Below are 17,417 nucleotides of genomic sequence, written 5' to 3'. Positions count from 1 at the left end.
ATTAGATATCAGCAGTTTACAAATTTGAATTAAGAAATAAAGCTACAGAACAGAATTAGCTTGAGCTCATTCTTGGTTGAGAGGTTTTTTTCTTTAAGGTCATACTCGTTTTTATACAGGATGTCCTCAACAGTACATTCTAGACTGTCTAAAACACAGCCCCACTATTTCTTCATTCAATATTTCATAATTTATCAAAAAACTAAGATTGTTCTAAACATTTTTAACAAGTACTTAATTAACTACTCTGTTAGGTCCTTTATTTTTTTTTTTCAATTTGTACACAATACAGATTTTTAAAAAGCACTTAAGGATTCTATATTGCAATTTTTTGTAACTTTCAAAATTAGGAATAAATAGATTGTTTCCATGACAAGATGAAATCCACTATTCAATATACCACGTCTTGTCTTCTTCATATCTCACATCTAAGCACACAACTTTCTATCAGGAATATTGTTTTAAAACACTAATTCCTCACCATTTTAATGCACATCAGTTCATACCTGCAAGAGCTTCTATTTTCCCATAAGCACAGGTTTAACTTTAATTCTTTATTTTGCTACAGCCCACTAAATACCACCTCAGCATATGCTTAATTTACATTTTCTTCTCCACAGCTCCTACGACAGACCAGTTATGCCTGGCAAGTCAGGAGGCAACTGCACTGAGGTTTCTATTAGGAAGCCTCATTTCCATGTATGCGTTCAACCTTTCTTTCCTGCCTCACAGCCAAAACCAGTAATAAAATAAAGCTTCCAACATCTAACATTAAGGTCACTAAGAAATACAAGACCATAAAGGAGGGAAAAGAAAAAAAAAAAAGCATATGCAATGTAACAAGTTGCACAAGATTTCTACTCTGCAAAAATGAAATAGCAGTAAGAAGAGGCTGAGCCAGAAAGCTGTACAAAGAAACAAATATGTGGGAACAAGTAAAAACATCAACAGTCTTAAGGCAACCTTCACTGGAATCAGCAGTATGATTATTTGTATATCTGAAGAGAAATCCTTCTTCAGCGCACTTAATTGTGTCGATACAAAAGATGTTATGAACCATATCGATCCTAGAAAAGTACAACAAAAAAGACAGACGTGAGTATGTTTTCTGTTGAAATAAATTAGCTTTACTTGCATTTGTAAAACAAGTCATAATTTAATTCTTAAAGACTAAAAGAAAGTTGACCAGCGCTTCCAAGAACTGGAGTTTGCAGTTCAGCTCCAGAACAACTAGCCTGATTTTCAAACAGCCGAGAGCTCCCACTGACCTCATGTAGGAAATGCAAACTAACAGGAGCACAAAGCACACTTTACGCTAGTGAGACCAGGTTCTCTTAATCTTGTGCACAGACATGGATCAAAGGTATTACTGTCAAGTTACTTAAAGAGCTAATACAAAAGCTGGGCTAAATGATTGCTATAGGTCCCTTCCAATTAAACGATTTTGTTCTGACTTACGAACTATTATTACTTTAAAAATACAGTGACAGCAAATATCTTCCATGATGGAATTTTTGTTTCAATTGTAAGAAAAGACATAAACTATACAAGGGAAAAGGCAAAATAATATTCTAAAGAAGGTGAGCTATCAGCTACAGGTTTATTTTTAAAAAGATAAAGGTCTACTGTCTACCATGAGAGGCTACAAAGCTCAAAACCAAATTCATTCTTTTCTCCCTGAAGATGACACTCCAGCAGGATCCATGATACTAAAGCCCTATAAAAAGACTTCAACTGATGGTTAATATATTGCAATTTTCTACTAACCTGTATAGATGTCATGACCCCATTAGCAAGCACAGAAAGTTTTCCAGCCACTGATTTCACTCCTTGTTTAAACTGAGCTATATCAGGAGCTGAAGGCAAGACATTTGTAATATTGTAGCTTCCTAAAAGGAGAACACACACACACACACAAGAAGAAAACAGAATTTTATATTTAAAGCAGCCTTTTTCCCTCCCCTCAAAGTACAATATACTACTAGTAACACTAAATACCAATGTCTGATTGACACTAAAAAGCACTAGACAAAGATCTCAAATGTCTTAAATGTATCTTCCTTTTAATTTTTTTCAGTTGTTCATAATCCCACCTGTCACCTTCTACACTTTGTATTCCCAGATAAGCAATTAATGTTTGGATAAGATATGATTTATTCTGGACTTTCAATCTGCTGCAATGTTATTTGTGTTTGTATCCCGAGCAGCTGTTACCACCTTGCAATTAAAAATGAATGCACTGCAGCGATGAACCTTATTTGTGTGCATGCATAGGTATGCTTTGCATGCTGTATATACACACATATTTTGCATTACTACATCTGAGACTTGGAAAATTCTACAGAAACTATAGTAAAAGCAAGTATGTTTTAAAACTCTAAAACAAAGCTGGCAAGTAGCCTTCCTTAAAGCCAATATAGTTTGGCCAGGGTTAGCTCTACTGCTACTATGAAAAGTATAGGCCTAAAGGTAACAGAAATCAAAGCTGTTCCAAAATTAACAGCATGGGAAGTATTAACATGCTAGCAATTGCAATCACCCACTCATTTGCAAAAAGAATTACTGGCATGTCTTAATATTAAATACCTGATACTGTGAAAGGCACAAATAGCAGTAAACCAGCATCACAGAGCTACGTATGAGCTCAGGAATAAACTGGGCTCCTGAGAAGAAGCATTCCTAAACAGAATGTTTTCAAAATCAGGACTGCAATCCGTAGCCTTAATTTAGACACATCATCAGCTGATAGTCATGACTGGTTGGGTAACTTGTGAGCAGCTACTGAGCCTCAGGGAAGCAATTCCAGGCGCAGACTCCACAACCTGCAGCCCTGTACCTCATGTTGACAGCGGCACCGTACAGAACCTCACACCAGCAGCCGTTTCTTCTCCTTTTTTTACCTTGGAACAGGGGTGGAGGAGGAAGGGAGAGAGAACTTGCAGCCCTTCTTTTCATGGGTAATTAAAGGCACCTGCCTTGTTAGGAGGCCAAAGCAGACAGTACCACAGATCGTTTGATCTACCAAAGCTACGAGGCTGGTCTGTGGCAGCAGGTGCACGGTCACACTCAGAGAGCCCCCACGCCATTGTTTAAAGCGGCCAGTAGCTGTTTCTACAATGCATGGGGCACACTTGTTTATAAATTATTTTCAAAAATTCGCTGTCATTGAGACAGCCCTATTTCTGAACTGTAATTTTGACTTCCTTACCATCTGTTCCGCTTATCAAATGCTTCAGCATTTTTGTTATTAAAGTGAGAGTCACAGAAATAAAATTTGCAGATATAAATAAACTGAGAAAAGCTCTAACCACTTCACAGCCACATGCACTTTCTCATGTTTTCTCTGGTTATGCGTAATTGTCTGTAAAACTACTTGTATGTGAGACAAGAAAGCAACTCCTTTTCTTGTGATTTCATTCAAAATCAGCATCTACAAGTCAGTCATCTGACATGCCCTCTTTCTTAACCAATAGGCCTGACATAACACAAAGTATCACAGTATCACAGTATGTTCTGGATTGGAAGGGACCTCAAAAGATCATCTAGTCCAATCCCCCAAGTACAAGCATTTTCTTGCAGCCACCTCTTTTTGGTAAATAACTCCTACAGCATTCAGTACAAAATCAAGCATCCCAAAATTGTTCTACCCTAAAATCTCAGCAGTGCTCATAAAAACAACTTTTGATGCAAAGAACATTGTATTCTGGCAAGGACCCCAGAATTGCAGCAGCGTTTTTGTTGCCAGTCTCCAGTTTCCTGATTACCTTTAGTTTATGAAACTAACGATGGCCTTGGCATTAATTCAACACCAGACAAGCTAAAGAAAAACATGCAGGAAAGGAACATTCTGTAGACTGAATATAGCACGAATTTGTAATATACAAACTAATAATTCCTGGTGCATTTCTTTCCTCACTATTATTTTAGAGCAGCTGACAAACCACAACATTTAGCAGAAGTTTAGTCTTTGTAATATAACTTTAAATTTACTGTTGCATTAGATGCCCCTCAAGACAAAACTGACCTTGAGTCACAGACATGCATTTTTATCCCATTATTAGGAATCTCTGCATTCCTCCAACAAGCCCCAAAAACCTTTCCAAGTGGTGAGTGATGAACAGTTGTCTGTGCACAACTCACGTACACATAGTAAACACAGAATTGCCTGTAAGTACTCTTATTTAGAATACAGTGAGAATTTTATCACATATATATATGTATGCATACACAGAAAGGTGCATTCATATATATATATATATATATATACACACGTAGATATATATCTACCACATCGCACAAATTGACCCATCTCTAACTATATTTACCTTTTCTTAGTTCATTCTCCAATTCATTACTGTGTAAAAGCCCCACACATATTACACACGTTAAAGGAAAAATTAATTCTATATAAAATAATTTCTATGCAATAAAATTCAAAGAAAAAGGACAAAGAAAGTTCTAGTCAAAACCAGATACATAACAAAATAATGTTTGTTATCACGATCTCGTGTATTATTGAAAACATTGTTTACAGATTCAGAAAGAAACACGACTTCTTTGCTTTTGTTTCCCACATCTTTTTAAGCACAAGTATGACACCATGTTGAAAATATTCTTTCAAGTGACTAAATTAAATTACTAGAGTTTCTGCTTTATGCCTCCTCCCTTCCTTTTTTTCTTTTCCATTTCAATTAATGGAAGTCCAGTTTAAGTAACTGGTAACAGGAGTTATTTCTCTACTAGCCAGTGTATTCAAAACCTGCTTTCTGGGGATCGACACTGAACAGTCACATGTTGGTTGTTTTCCTCCAACTTTTCCAAAGTAAAATCAGATGCTGCATTCTGTTTGCTTTTCCAGACTGTTTATATAATTACTCACAGATTTCAAGTTCTGCAAGAATTCTTTTTTTTTCTATTTCTTCACAAGTTAAGGAATGAAGCCCAACTGACCAAGTCAACAAAATGTTCCAGTATTCCCTACCTTTTCTATTTCACATTATTGCACTATCCAAAAAGGGTGTTGGAAAAGAAACAGGAGAGATTTTTGATAGCCTCAGTGGCTACTTTTCAGTCAATCTTCTCTTCTAATTTGATGAACTATACTCTCCAGTGTAAGGTGTTCCAACAAATCTTTTAAATATACAAACCAATTGAAAAATTTCCTTAATTTGGCAAGACCAGTCTTAGAAGCAGATATCCTGATGAATGGATATGCCATGCAATAGATCACATGGGAATTTCATGGCCACTAACATTTTATTAAAGATTCTTCTTAGATTTGATATTATTATGACAGTTACTTTCACATATATGAATATATAAGTTACTCATGGTAACTTATCAAAGATACCACCTGATAGGTAGGTGTTATCACATTTATTTTTATAACAAAGTATATAAAACAGTTATAACAGTTTTTCTGTGATAAAAATTATTTACAATATAGTTAGCCTATTATTTGTAAAAAGTCACATAAAAATGCAGTATAAAATACTGAACTTACTAAACTGAAACTACAGAACCTGAAATGTAGGAAATTATTTTTTACAAGTAATTACTACACCTGTTCTGTTTGACCTGTTAGCAATAGTAACACAATACTGCACTTTGCACTTCTTGCAGAGTATAGCAACAGTCAGTTGACCGTGGAACTACAAGTAGCATATGGAAGCGCATTCACTGCATGACACAGTTTCCCACTCCATGCAATATATACCTGTTGGTTGTTTTTTCTGATCATCAAACAAGTCAGCTGAACTTATAGATGAGCTTCCAGAAAGTCTTTCTAGTCGGGCCCTTGCTTCATACTAGAAAGGAATTGAGAAGAAACAGCACTGTAACACTATGTTGTCATCTTTCGAGGTCGTGTCAGGTAATTAATGAGACTATAGATACAGTTTTAGAATACACAAACCCACTCAAAGCTGATCGCTCTGAAAGCTGTTCCCATTTTGTAGCTTTCACACGACTTAGATGGTGTGAGTTGGTCATCATCTCAACTCATTTCTGAGTTGATCAAAGAGCGACCTTTACCACTTGCACCACCAAGAGGCCTACTCACTGTTAGGCACCCTAAAAAGGGGGGTTGCTAAGAAGGCAGAGGAGAATTAACTACACAAGAATTAAAGACAACTGAAATATGTGAAATGCAGTGGCTGGGTACGATAAAGAAAAAGCACTGCAGTTAGCATCACGTTAACAGTTCTAATCACATGATGCTTTTCATTCAACTTTTTCCGAGTTCCTTGGGAATGGTAATACATCTATTATTTTTTTTACATTACTGTCTCCACTGTTAATATTTCATTAAAAATATATTTTTTTAAAAAATGATGCCTCGCCTCCAAAACGCAACATAATTTTATTCTTGGGCTGATTGAATTACACGGCATTTGTTGAACCACTTACCTGCTTGCTTAGCCTGACAATAACGTTTCCATGTAACAAATACAAAGGGGACAGCTCCTTTAACAACGGTTTGTTAGCATCAGTTTGGGTGTTCAGAACAAAAAAAGTAAGCCTTCATCCACCATCAGGCTGATTCTTTCAAAAATAAAGAATGCTGTCTATCACTTCTTCCAGAAAGGGATAATATTGGGAAGTGAGGCCCTACTTGCAGCTGCAACTCCTTAGAAAACAGTAAACTACAAGAGTTATCAGACTTGTACACTTCTATCAAACAAATATCGAGTGCACATAATTCTATAAGCTTACTAATTCTACCAATCTTAACTATTTCTTGCCTTCTCTTTACAGAAGAACACTATGCTTATAGTCAAAGAATATTTTTGTGTTAAAAAATATTTAGCACTGCTTTCTACTTACATCAGCATGATCTTGCCTTCCAAAATACATGTCTGATGATATTGCTTTTACATTGCCAAATTTTTTTTGTGCCTCATCTGTGTTTAAAGACGGTTCGTATTCAGGCTTACGACGAGATGTAGGCCTAAAAGAAAAATAAACTGCATTAGTGGACTTAACTTTTATTTCTGTCATGGCAGGATGCAGTAAATCAAACAAGAAGCACGATCATCTTAGTTTTGTGAAGCCTAAAAGTATAATTGTGATATTTTTTTTTTTTAATAAAAATTAAATCAGTATGAATCCAGGATAAAGAAATTCAGATAACTAAGTTGATACAGCAGCAAACAAAATTCCAGTGACAGTTTTACAAGATGGTGAACATACAGTATTTCAAATTCATTAATCCTGTATATTTATTCTCAGAGTTAATTTAAAAAGAAAGCCAAAATTATGTCAACAAGAACAGAATATTTCCACAAAACTTCAAAAAAAACAAAACACAATGTCAGTGAAACTCAGATTTAAACATACCAGTACAAAAAAAGTACAACATCCTTTGCATTGTCACTGCCTTCCACCTCAAACATACATATTCAACACTTGCCTCGTTTTCTCTTTTACTTTTTTTAAGTAAATATACTCAAATAATGAAGTAATAGCATTATGGACATGAACCCCCACTTTGTGTAATATGCATCACTGCTTCAGTCTTTAGGGAACAAGAGAACATGCTTGTGTTTAAAAAACAATTGTAATTAAGTGTGTAAACCACATTGTGCAGGTAAGGGAAAATACAGGTAATAAGAACAGAAGCAAAAACACCAAGCAAGCACACAAAACTGCACATTATGTTTGCTACTTGATTACAAAGATAAAAACACAGCTGTCAGAAAAGAAATGTACTTGTTTTTTATTATCACAACAATCAGACCTGTTGTTTGTGAGTATCTTCAACACCTTCACCCTGAAAGCTGAGTACACTAAAGTTTCAGTCACTTGGTAAGTGGGTTCTGCTTGCTTCATTAGGCAATAAACAAAGCAAGTAAAGCAAGCAAGCTCTCAGAACAGTGTAAATATTTGAATTTCTCTCCACATCTTTTGTCTAATACTTGTTTTGCTGAAACACTTGGGAAATTACCTCCAGTATGTATACTGTACAGCACTGAGCAAATTAGTGCTTAAAATATAAATAACTAAACAGCAAATTCAGCTTACAAAAGAAATTCAGACAGGAAGTCTCTTGACTGCTGATGAAAGCTATGGCCAAATTTTCTGAAAAAAATTTTAGACTGAAAAAAAATCCCAGTATTAGGACCACGACTAAACTCATATTAACAACCTTGCGCTTGCTGCACAAAAATCAGTTAGGTTTTCTTTGCATACCTGTCTGAAAATCCTGTACTTTTTGAAGTTAACATTACATCAACATCTCTACTGTTATTTTCTTTCTTCCAAAAAGAATCTGTATTGTCATCCCATTTAGAGAAAGTGCTGCTCCTCAAATCTGAAGAATCATAGTACCTAAAATAAAAGAAAAAGAGTATTGAAAAAGCAGGAACTTTATGTTGTGAAATCAATACTGCTTTAATAAGCGTTCACTAGCAAATAAGTTTTTGGCACAATAGTAGTTGTCAGTGAACCATTTGGATTTCATCATACTGGTTAGCAGCCTTGTACAGTTGAAGCTCACAGATTCTGGGGGTATTTTTGCACACGTATTTAACCGAATGAAAAGTCTGGCCTTTCTTTAGGCCGGATTTGCTCACAAATATGCAGTGGACTGCCTGAAAGATCTGGTCCCATCAAAAAGAGTGAAGTACTCATTACTTCAAAGTATTATTTCTTCTTTAGTGTCAGACAAAGCACTGGGAAGAAGATTGTCAAGATACCTGGCTGGTTTAAGACCTTCAGAAGCTAAGAAAACTGCAGGATGGACCCTATGAGCAAGGCATCATGATGATCCTACAAGGTAAAGTAGCCTGCTCATAAAGACGTGGTGCTCTTGAGACCCAGTATAAAGAAACCAGCTATGAAAAGGCCACCACAACTTTCAAGGCCTTTGAACACTTTAGAGATTCAAGGGCACCCAGCTGGCGTCCAGTTGTGCTGTGGTTCCACACAAGACAAAGGTTTCTACCCAAGGGGCTGACCATGGCTCATCTCACAGTTCCACACGAGTCAATCTATAAGCTACACAAGCAGGGAATCTGCTCCCGTTTTGAAACATAGTTCAGAGCAGTAAGGAATGCCCTCGTCTCTGGTTCTGTATATATACATTTTTTAATAAAAGATATTAGTATTAAATATTTCTGACCTTTGTAATGTTTTCATTAAAACACTGCTAAATAACATCTTTCTTAAATGTGAGTTAATAAGACAATCTAATCTTACATATCAAAACTGTTTGCTGGGCAAACACAAACAGAAAGAAAAGGAAAAAAAAAAGCAACATGTTTGTCAGTTCCAGCGGTAACTTATCTTGACCTTTTCCCCTTGGATTATCTACACGTATCTAAACTTTAACAGATTGAGTTTTGAAGTATTTTCCATATAAGTGCCAAAGATTAAGAATTTCCCATTGTGGTTAAATATTCTTAAAAGTTTGGATCCAACTAGGATAGGGCCTAAGATGATCAAAACAACAGGAGGCCAGCAGAATGGAGTCATTCAATAGAACACACACAGGATATTAAAGTCCGCATCTATATTATGTGAAAAGCACTTTTAAAAACCAATATTCTCCACGTCTGTGTTAATGAATAGTTGAGATATTGTTTTTGCAATTTATGAGAAGTGGGACATGGGCTACAAGAACTTATTTGAGTAAGATGATTTATTTAGACTATCCTTCCCTTTCAGATTTTCATAACTTTGCAAAATACTTCTTCAGTATTTGGGCTGGGCAGAAGGAGAAAGAAAAACTGCATTCAATAGAAAATAAAATTTTAAATTGTAGCAAAAAGAAAAATTAAAATCAAAGGATTTTGGGAGGTTTCAATTATGTATTTAAACCTTGAGACATTTAGCTTGCTTAGTTTACAGATACTTATCAGTACTCTAATAACCAGCAACATTATTTTACTCTTGGGCATGTACTAAGATGATATTAAACCTTCCTCTATTTCAAAGTCACAGCTTGGAATAAAGGATAATAATCACCTTACAAACCTTACCGAGTCCAAAAAACTGATTTCATACTTTTTTTAAAGAGAATGGATATGTATTCCAACTCCAATTAGATTCTACTATTGCTATAACTAGAACAAGAGCTGGGAACAGCTAGGTTACAATTTATCTTCTAATTATTGAACCAAAACACATTAAAATGTCTCTTCCATAATTTATCCTTTGCCTGCTAGTAGGCTTATGAATAATTTGAGAGCAGTAACAGTGCTTTCCAAAGAACAAATAGGGAAGCACTGAAATGATACATTTTATTTTACAAGATTGCTGCTGCTAGTTTACTTGGTACCACACTTGCATTTCTGCCACTAGTAATTACACTACAAAGTAATGACACAAAAGCTTTGTGTTTTTATTTGCTTGTCTACAAGTAATTAGCTACTATTTTTCCTGTTTCTGTGGCACCAATCCAAGAAAGGCAGTTTATAAAAGCAATACCTGTTTCTACCTGTCAGTCCAGAAACAGCTGTTTCATTGCAGTTAGTGCCTGTAGGACTCATTAATTTTCCTCTCCCTTCCAACAGGAGTATTTTATAATTTGCATTGCATTCATTCTCTGATCAAAAATCTATCCATTATTTTTTACTTACCTTTTATGTTCAAATACATTAAAGTCTGTCAAATAAGACTGCAAACATCTACACAATACATCCAACACAAAATACTTCAAAAAGATTTATGTTTTTGCATTTTGTATACACCCAGTTAAAAGACTGATGAAACTGTAGTATATTTAGTATCAGACTTCCATACTTATTTTATGTGAAATCTGAAGACAGTACCAGAACATGGGGAGAAAACAAAACAAAACAAACAGCCAAGCAAAACAAACCACCACACCAAACCAACCAATCAAAAGCAAACACAAAACACAAGTCATTCTGACAAAAAAAAAAAATCACTGGATTTAGTATACAGCAAAGAAAAGCTTACCTGGCAACTATCTGTGCAAGTAGAGACTTCAACTTGAACAAGACGAAACCTGTGAATGCATAATTCTGACTTCCTTCTCACAAAAAGTAACTCTATTTCTTTAGAAATACATCTGTCATCAAGGTAAGGTCAACTATTTCACTATTTTCAATGATGCCTGACAATACGCTACGTGTATAGACAAGTCCAATTGTCTTCTGTGTTTCAAATGTATTGTGTATATTTGAACACGTGACTTGCAGATATTTCTACACTCACTCAAAATAAAAAGCTTATACATTACCTTGAACTAGAAGAGAAATATGAGTCTTCTGCATCATCGGTGTATTTCTTCTTTGGCTTTGCAATTGTAGGTGTTTCTTGCTCTATCGTTTGCATGTCTGAGATGACTGAGTGAGAAACGCCACTGGGGACAGGAAGTAAATACGTATGTAAAGAGATGACAAAGCTCATAGCCTAAAAATCCAAGAAATGAAAGACCAACTCTAGTTTCTGAAACTTGCTGATAAAGCCTAGGCTATGGAAACTTCTAAGGAAAAAGTAGGAATGAAAAACTCAACTGTAGTTCTCTGAAGTAGTGACAGAACTTCCGAACACACAGATCATTCCAGCAGCTGGAAAACACAGCAATGTGACTTTTTAAGTTTTGGCTTGTAAAAGACAGACTATACTTGGGTTGGTATACCTGACTGCCTTCCTCACAGTCAGCTAATGGAGGCAAACACCCAACAGACATCCTACAATTTAAGTTAACAACTGTCTGGCAGGTTAGAACTTGAATCTATCAGAAGTAATCTTGCCCCTGACAAATACTAGATTATTTGATGATACTGTTTAAGTTTACATAACACACTTAAGTATATTTTTTCATTTCCTACTTAAAACAAAGGATAACTGCATAAAAACATGGAGTATTTTAAATACAGCTCACAGAATTCCACATACCTCCTGTTGCTGCCAAGACCCATGCCAAGTCTCTCCAATTCACTTTTCTTCTTACCAGATAGATTTAACTTTTCTTCTTTTGTTTTAATATCAAGATCTCTGTAGGCCAGCCGTAAGGATGATACGCTACAACAAAACATACAGTTAACATATAGCTGTAAAATGCTACACTGAACATCCAACCCAACAATACCGGTATAAAATTAACAATAGCGTAGTATTGTGTAGTGTATTGTGTATGTTCTGTGCTTACTGAAAATATTCAGTACTAATTGGATTAAATTCCAATCCCAAGGATGGGAGAAAGCCAGTAAGAAGACTGTCTGAACAGTCTTTTTCAAAATGAATGTGAAGCATGCTACTTCTAAAGTTCAGGACACGGTTTTGCACCACCATTAACTGAACCTGAAAAAGTCTCTTTTCCACAGTCTTTATTCTATATCAGGAGTAGTTACATTTATACAGTCCTAAATTACATTCAGCCTTTTGAAAGCAACCATGAGGCTGAGTTTGACACCCCTGGTCTATGTAATACCAAATAGTTGTCAAAATTATCCAACTCTCACAATACTACAGTACTGTGGAATTCATGATATAACACTAGTGATGTTTTCCCCTCATGGGCAGCTTCGCCCTGGTACATCTCCTGCCCTTCACTCCCTTCATGCTCCTAGTGGATTTACCAGCTGCTATACACACACTCAAAGCAAGTGCTAGAGTTAGGCCACACGTCTCCTTTATTGCTGCTGCCTTCCCCTGTCCCAAAATGGAATATATTCTGTATTATGGATACTTTGAGGCACCCAAAACTTATTTTCTGCACAGCTGGCAACACATTTTGTCATCGAAAACATCCTCCCAGTTCAGATATACTAAGCTGTCTTTCTGAGATGCCATGAGCATTCCTATACCTCAAAACTATTTTCCAGTAATACCAACGTAGCACAGACAGAGGGTTTTACTCTTGATTACAGAACTGTAGAAACACTGCTGACATTTAATTTGATAGGTTAAAATGGCTGTAAATAGTAATTTTAATGAGCAATGCAGCAATATTTTAATTCATAAAGTACCCAAAGTATAAATGAACCCTATCAGAAGAAAGGTTAATGGGATTTAGGATGCTGCTGGTAGACATCCTGCTGCAAATAGAAAGGAAGTGCTCAAGTCTGAAAACCCTCATAACTTTCCATGCATTTTGTGCAGAAGCAGGAATGAAAAGAAAACAAGTTTTTGACCAAGGAGTATTTTCTTCCAGTGTCTCTCCTAACTATTTGATTACTGAAACAAGTTCTTCCTAGCTTGATTTTTTCTGGTCCCATGCATACTTAACTTTAACCAAGAGTACAACACATCTCTACCAAATTCACACCCTGCTGCTTAGTGCATCTCCAGCAAGACACGAGCTGTGTGCCTGCAAGTGCTGGAATGAAAAGGGCACAACATCTGGTCTCCTTCCTTCACAGACAAGGGATGGTGGTACCAGCCTGCTATAAGGAATGGGACATCACTCCTCCACTCATGAGGCATTTCAAAAAGGAGGAGAGCCATCTCAGTTTGGTGATTAGGCATCCTTTGATTAAGGCTTTCAGAGGACCTGGAGCCAGAACTAAAAAAAAAATCACTACATCTTATGTTCAGATGCTCGTAACAATAAAAGTCAGGTACAAACCAGGATGCATCTGTGGAATGGCTTCTGAACCCAATAAAATCAGAAAAATATATCTTCAAAGCACAGAGTATGATCAGGGATGTTTTAAATCAATCCTTGACATTCAGGATCAATGGTTACACAGAAAATGGAAAATGTTCTCCAAAATTCAACTTAAGACTGCTACTGATAAAATCTGTCCAGCATTTTAATTAGAAAGATTAGCAGCCAATCTTATGAAATCTGTTTTACAAACATCAAAGATCTTATTTGCTGTTGACTAAAACAAATAGGGATACTGGTTTTTTTTAAAAAAAAGGAACTCCAGTTATCTATTCTCTTGTCAGTGCCCAGCATAAAACAAAGAAACTGTGTTCCAATTATAAATTCACATGTTAAGTTTCAAGCCTCAGGACTCTTTCTCCTTCTGAGTACTAGACCATAAAAGCATCGCTTCCAGTCCTGTCACATAACAAAGCCATATTGAATTAATTTACTAAAGCTCATGACTCAAGCTTTTAAAATTAAAACCATCAGACAAATTAGTTGGAAGCAAATGCAATTTTAAAAGTATTCACCCTTATTTGATTTTGGTATATGCTGCCATCTCCAGTTAAAAATCTAAAAAGCTAATCGTAAGGGAAATAGCTATCTCACTTCTACTGGGACTGGATCCATAAGCTGAAGTGAATGTTCACCTCTCATGTTTGCAGCGATTTTTAGAAGGTTCTAGCCACTGCTGAAAGGTTACAATGAATTTATACTAAAGGTTGCCTTGAATCTATATAAGTTGATACATTTCTGATTTCTGATACAAAAACTGAATCATTACAGTTTCTTCCAATCTGAATTATATCATTGAAGATACTATCATTAAAGAATAACAATGAACAATTGTTTTTCTTGTTATTTAGTAGTCTGTTCCTCTGGGTCACTCTACTGGTAGTTTTTGGCAATCACTGGGAAGCAGGACTTTGTGGTAAAAATACTTCAGAAAAATGAATTATCCCCTTGTGATTACTATTTTTGATGCACACAAAACATCTATTTCTGCAGAGGTTACATAAAAGTGAGCAAAAGGAGTAGGGAGGAGATAATAATCCAAAGAGCTTGGTAGTATGACCTCTGTGAAATCCTGTAACAATGTAATAATTCAGAAAAATTCTCAATAGGTTATAAAAATTACGCATATTAGCATGTTAAGCTTTACAACAGTAAAAGTGTACAATAACCAACTCTTCAATAGTCTAATAGTCTCATTTTGATGACAGCTATCAGAAAACATGTAGCAAAGGAATGTAGTGGAAGGAACCAGGAACAGCACTCTCTGAGCTTCAGGGCTTAGTGTTTCTTAATTAAGACAGACAAAGAGATTTGAGGCCTCAGACAAAAATATTCAAAGGGTTTTAGTGAAAATACAGGCAGTTCCAATATAAAATAGCTGAAATTTTAGAAGGCAATTCTAGCCATATCTTAACTACCCCCTGCCTTCAGCATAGAAATCCTTACCCAATGAGTACAAATAAAGCTGAATATTTGTATGTTCCCTTTGCTCTTAGAAAAACTGTTTTAAACACTATTCAGTTCACCACAGCAAACCAAAATAAACTAAGTAACTAATATGGGGTAAAGGAAATTCAAGAGGCTAGAGTCTTCAGTGGTAATACTTAAATTTAACATAATTTAGATTTATTTCACATTTTATTCATATGTATCAGTAGAATGTCTCCTTATTTTCTGTGTTAAATAACACTAAGATTGTTTTTAAATATAGCATTGCGCTATTTCTACAGTAAATTATCAACTGTAGGAACATAACAGCAAAAAAAGGGCAATGGGGGAATTACTGTTTGGATCACTTCATCTACATTTTGGAATTTCTTTAAAGCAAGAACTGAAGTTTTATTTGCATGAGCCAATCTGTGGTAGCATTTAAAATGTTGACAGGTACTTCATTAGCATGAAATTAGGCTTCATGTTTTACCATTGTATATACAATTCATACTCACAGTGGTTCTTCCTTCTCAGTTTTCTTACTGCCATGAAGATCCTCTTGTTCCTTCATTTTATCTACAGCTTGTGCTTGTTTTTCAATCTCATTAAAGCTTTGGCTGCTCACTTTTTGTGCCCCCAAACCACCTTTTTTGGCACCGAGCTTGATTTATTGAAAAACAAAAAACAAAAGCCCCAACATTACAACTGAGACAATCACCTCAACTGACTTAACAGTCAACTTTGAAAGGAATGGCAATCCCTATACTCTGCTCAGGAGCACATGCAAACAGCAATGCAAGTTCAGAGTAGAGATTATATTTTTTCATGTTTTGACTCTCCACGTGCTTCTTCTACTAACTCTTCCAAATTTAGTTGGCTCTGCAGTCAAGTACCACAGGGCAATGGAACTATTATAGTTTAAATTGTTCCGAGGTCAGCATGTCAAATAATATACAGCACAACTTGAGTTTCTTAATAATTATTTTGTTGCATAGGAATAACATAATAAAATTTGTTGCAATGGAACCTCTTGGTGCTCATTCACTTAATTCACAGTTTACATTCAGAAGTAGCAAAGATTCTTGAATTTGTTCTCCCTAGCCAGTGCTAGAGTGTTATCTTAAGTATTTATTTATTCATATTTTTAATTAACATGTACACAGGTAACACAAGTATTTACTGACTTATGGTAGAAGAGCAATATATACGTTTTCTACATACGTGTATCCATGATTAGCATTCACATGTGATAAAGCATTGTAAACTTCTTTTAGATAAACACATCAGCTGAGAGGTTCCAGTTTTGCACTCATTCTTTTAAAATAATTCTATTCCAAGCTCATATTACTTCAATACAGGAACACATACTCTTTCATTTTGATTATCAAAGATTTAAAAACCACTTTATATTACAAATACTAAGAGATACAATGATGCTAATTCAGATAGTGGTGCAGCACTCAAACTACTGTTCACCAACTATAAGTGCACTTGTGAACCCAGTTATATTCTTCTTAATGTAAGGGAACATACCTTCGCATACCACTTAGAACAAGAAACTCCTCTTGCATATTAGGGCCCTCTAGCGGGAGCAAAAATAATAGGTTTCAATCTAAATTAATCTGCTCCAATAAATCTTCAAACTCTTTTGCCAGAAAACAGCCCAGAGTTAAAAGAAGTGATTTCCTGTAATATGTCACCCTGATAGTCTAATATTAGGGCTATTTTCTTGGGCCTCAAGTGCCATACATTCAAAATGTGGTTTTTTTCCTAGCTAACTTAAAAGCTGTCTTACTCAGTTTTCAGGTTCCTTGAACTATCACTTTGAGATACTCAACTCTCCTCATGCCTTCTTTACAGAAGCCAGATGCCTAAGAAAATGCTACGACCCCATCCAGAAACAAGTCTGTAAACCATGTTGAAACCACCTTGAACTGAATGCAGCTGCAACTTAACTATAAATGCAACCAAATACCATCCTGCTGTGTGGTATGAGATGAGGACTGCTCCAGAAATACATGTCTCAAACTCACCTTATATTGTCAGATTATACCACACATACATACTTAGCGACTCAGAAATGTTATTGGAACTCTGTTTTCAGGATTTGCTACAAAAAGATCTCACTGCCAACTAACTATGGTGAAAGTCTGAATAAGCCCTGCAACCCAGTATCAGCAAGTGAGAATAAAGGTTACAGGGCATCAGTGGAGTCGCAGGGACAATAGTTGTGAAAAGAACTGAAGTGGGATACAGACCTTGACATCAATATATGCTTTGACATTTTTATTTTACTCATTTTTAAAGGCATCACCTGCTGTTCAGGCCCAGACAGCAAAAAAGAAAATGACACTCAGATATGCATGTGCGACTCTAGATGGTTCAGTGAGCTACATAGATGTAA

The 17,417-nt window shown here is 35.7% G+C and overlaps 1 protein-coding gene across 4 annotated transcripts in view; it reads right to left on the bottom strand.

Moving 5' to 3' along the window:
- Positions 1-808: 808 nt before the first annotated feature.
- ARFGAP3 (ARF GTPase activating protein 3) overlaps positions 809-17,417 on the bottom strand; it is a 34,374-nt gene continuing 17,765 nt past the window's right edge. For all 4 annotated transcript variants that reach the window (XM_080361716.1, XM_080361715.1, XM_080361718.1 and 1 more), the window contains 8 exons: positions 15,529-15,674; positions 11,869-11,994; positions 11,207-11,329; positions 8,191-8,328; positions 6,826-6,949; positions 5,717-5,807; positions 1,768-1,889; positions 809-1,067 (listed from right to left, as the gene is read on the bottom strand). In XM_080361716.1, the coding sequence (XP_080217842.1) occupies positions 1,050-1,067; positions 1,768-1,889; positions 5,717-5,807; positions 6,826-6,949; positions 8,191-8,328; positions 11,207-11,329; positions 11,869-11,994; positions 15,529-15,674 (888 nt within the window). In that variant the 3' untranslated portion in view covers positions 809-1,049. The remainder of the gene's footprint in view (positions 1,068-1,767; positions 1,890-5,716; positions 5,808-6,825; positions 6,950-8,190; positions 8,329-11,206; positions 11,330-11,868; positions 11,995-15,528; positions 15,675-17,417) is intronic.

The sequence above is a fragment of the Nesoenas mayeri genome (genome assembly GCF_963082525.1).
Source record: "Nesoenas mayeri genome assembly, chromosome: 1".
Lineage (NCBI taxonomy): Eukaryota > Metazoa > Chordata > Aves > Columbiformes > Columbidae > Nesoenas > Nesoenas mayeri.
Note: the sequence above shows the minus strand (reverse complement) of the source record. Positions and strands in the feature narration are given on the sequence as shown.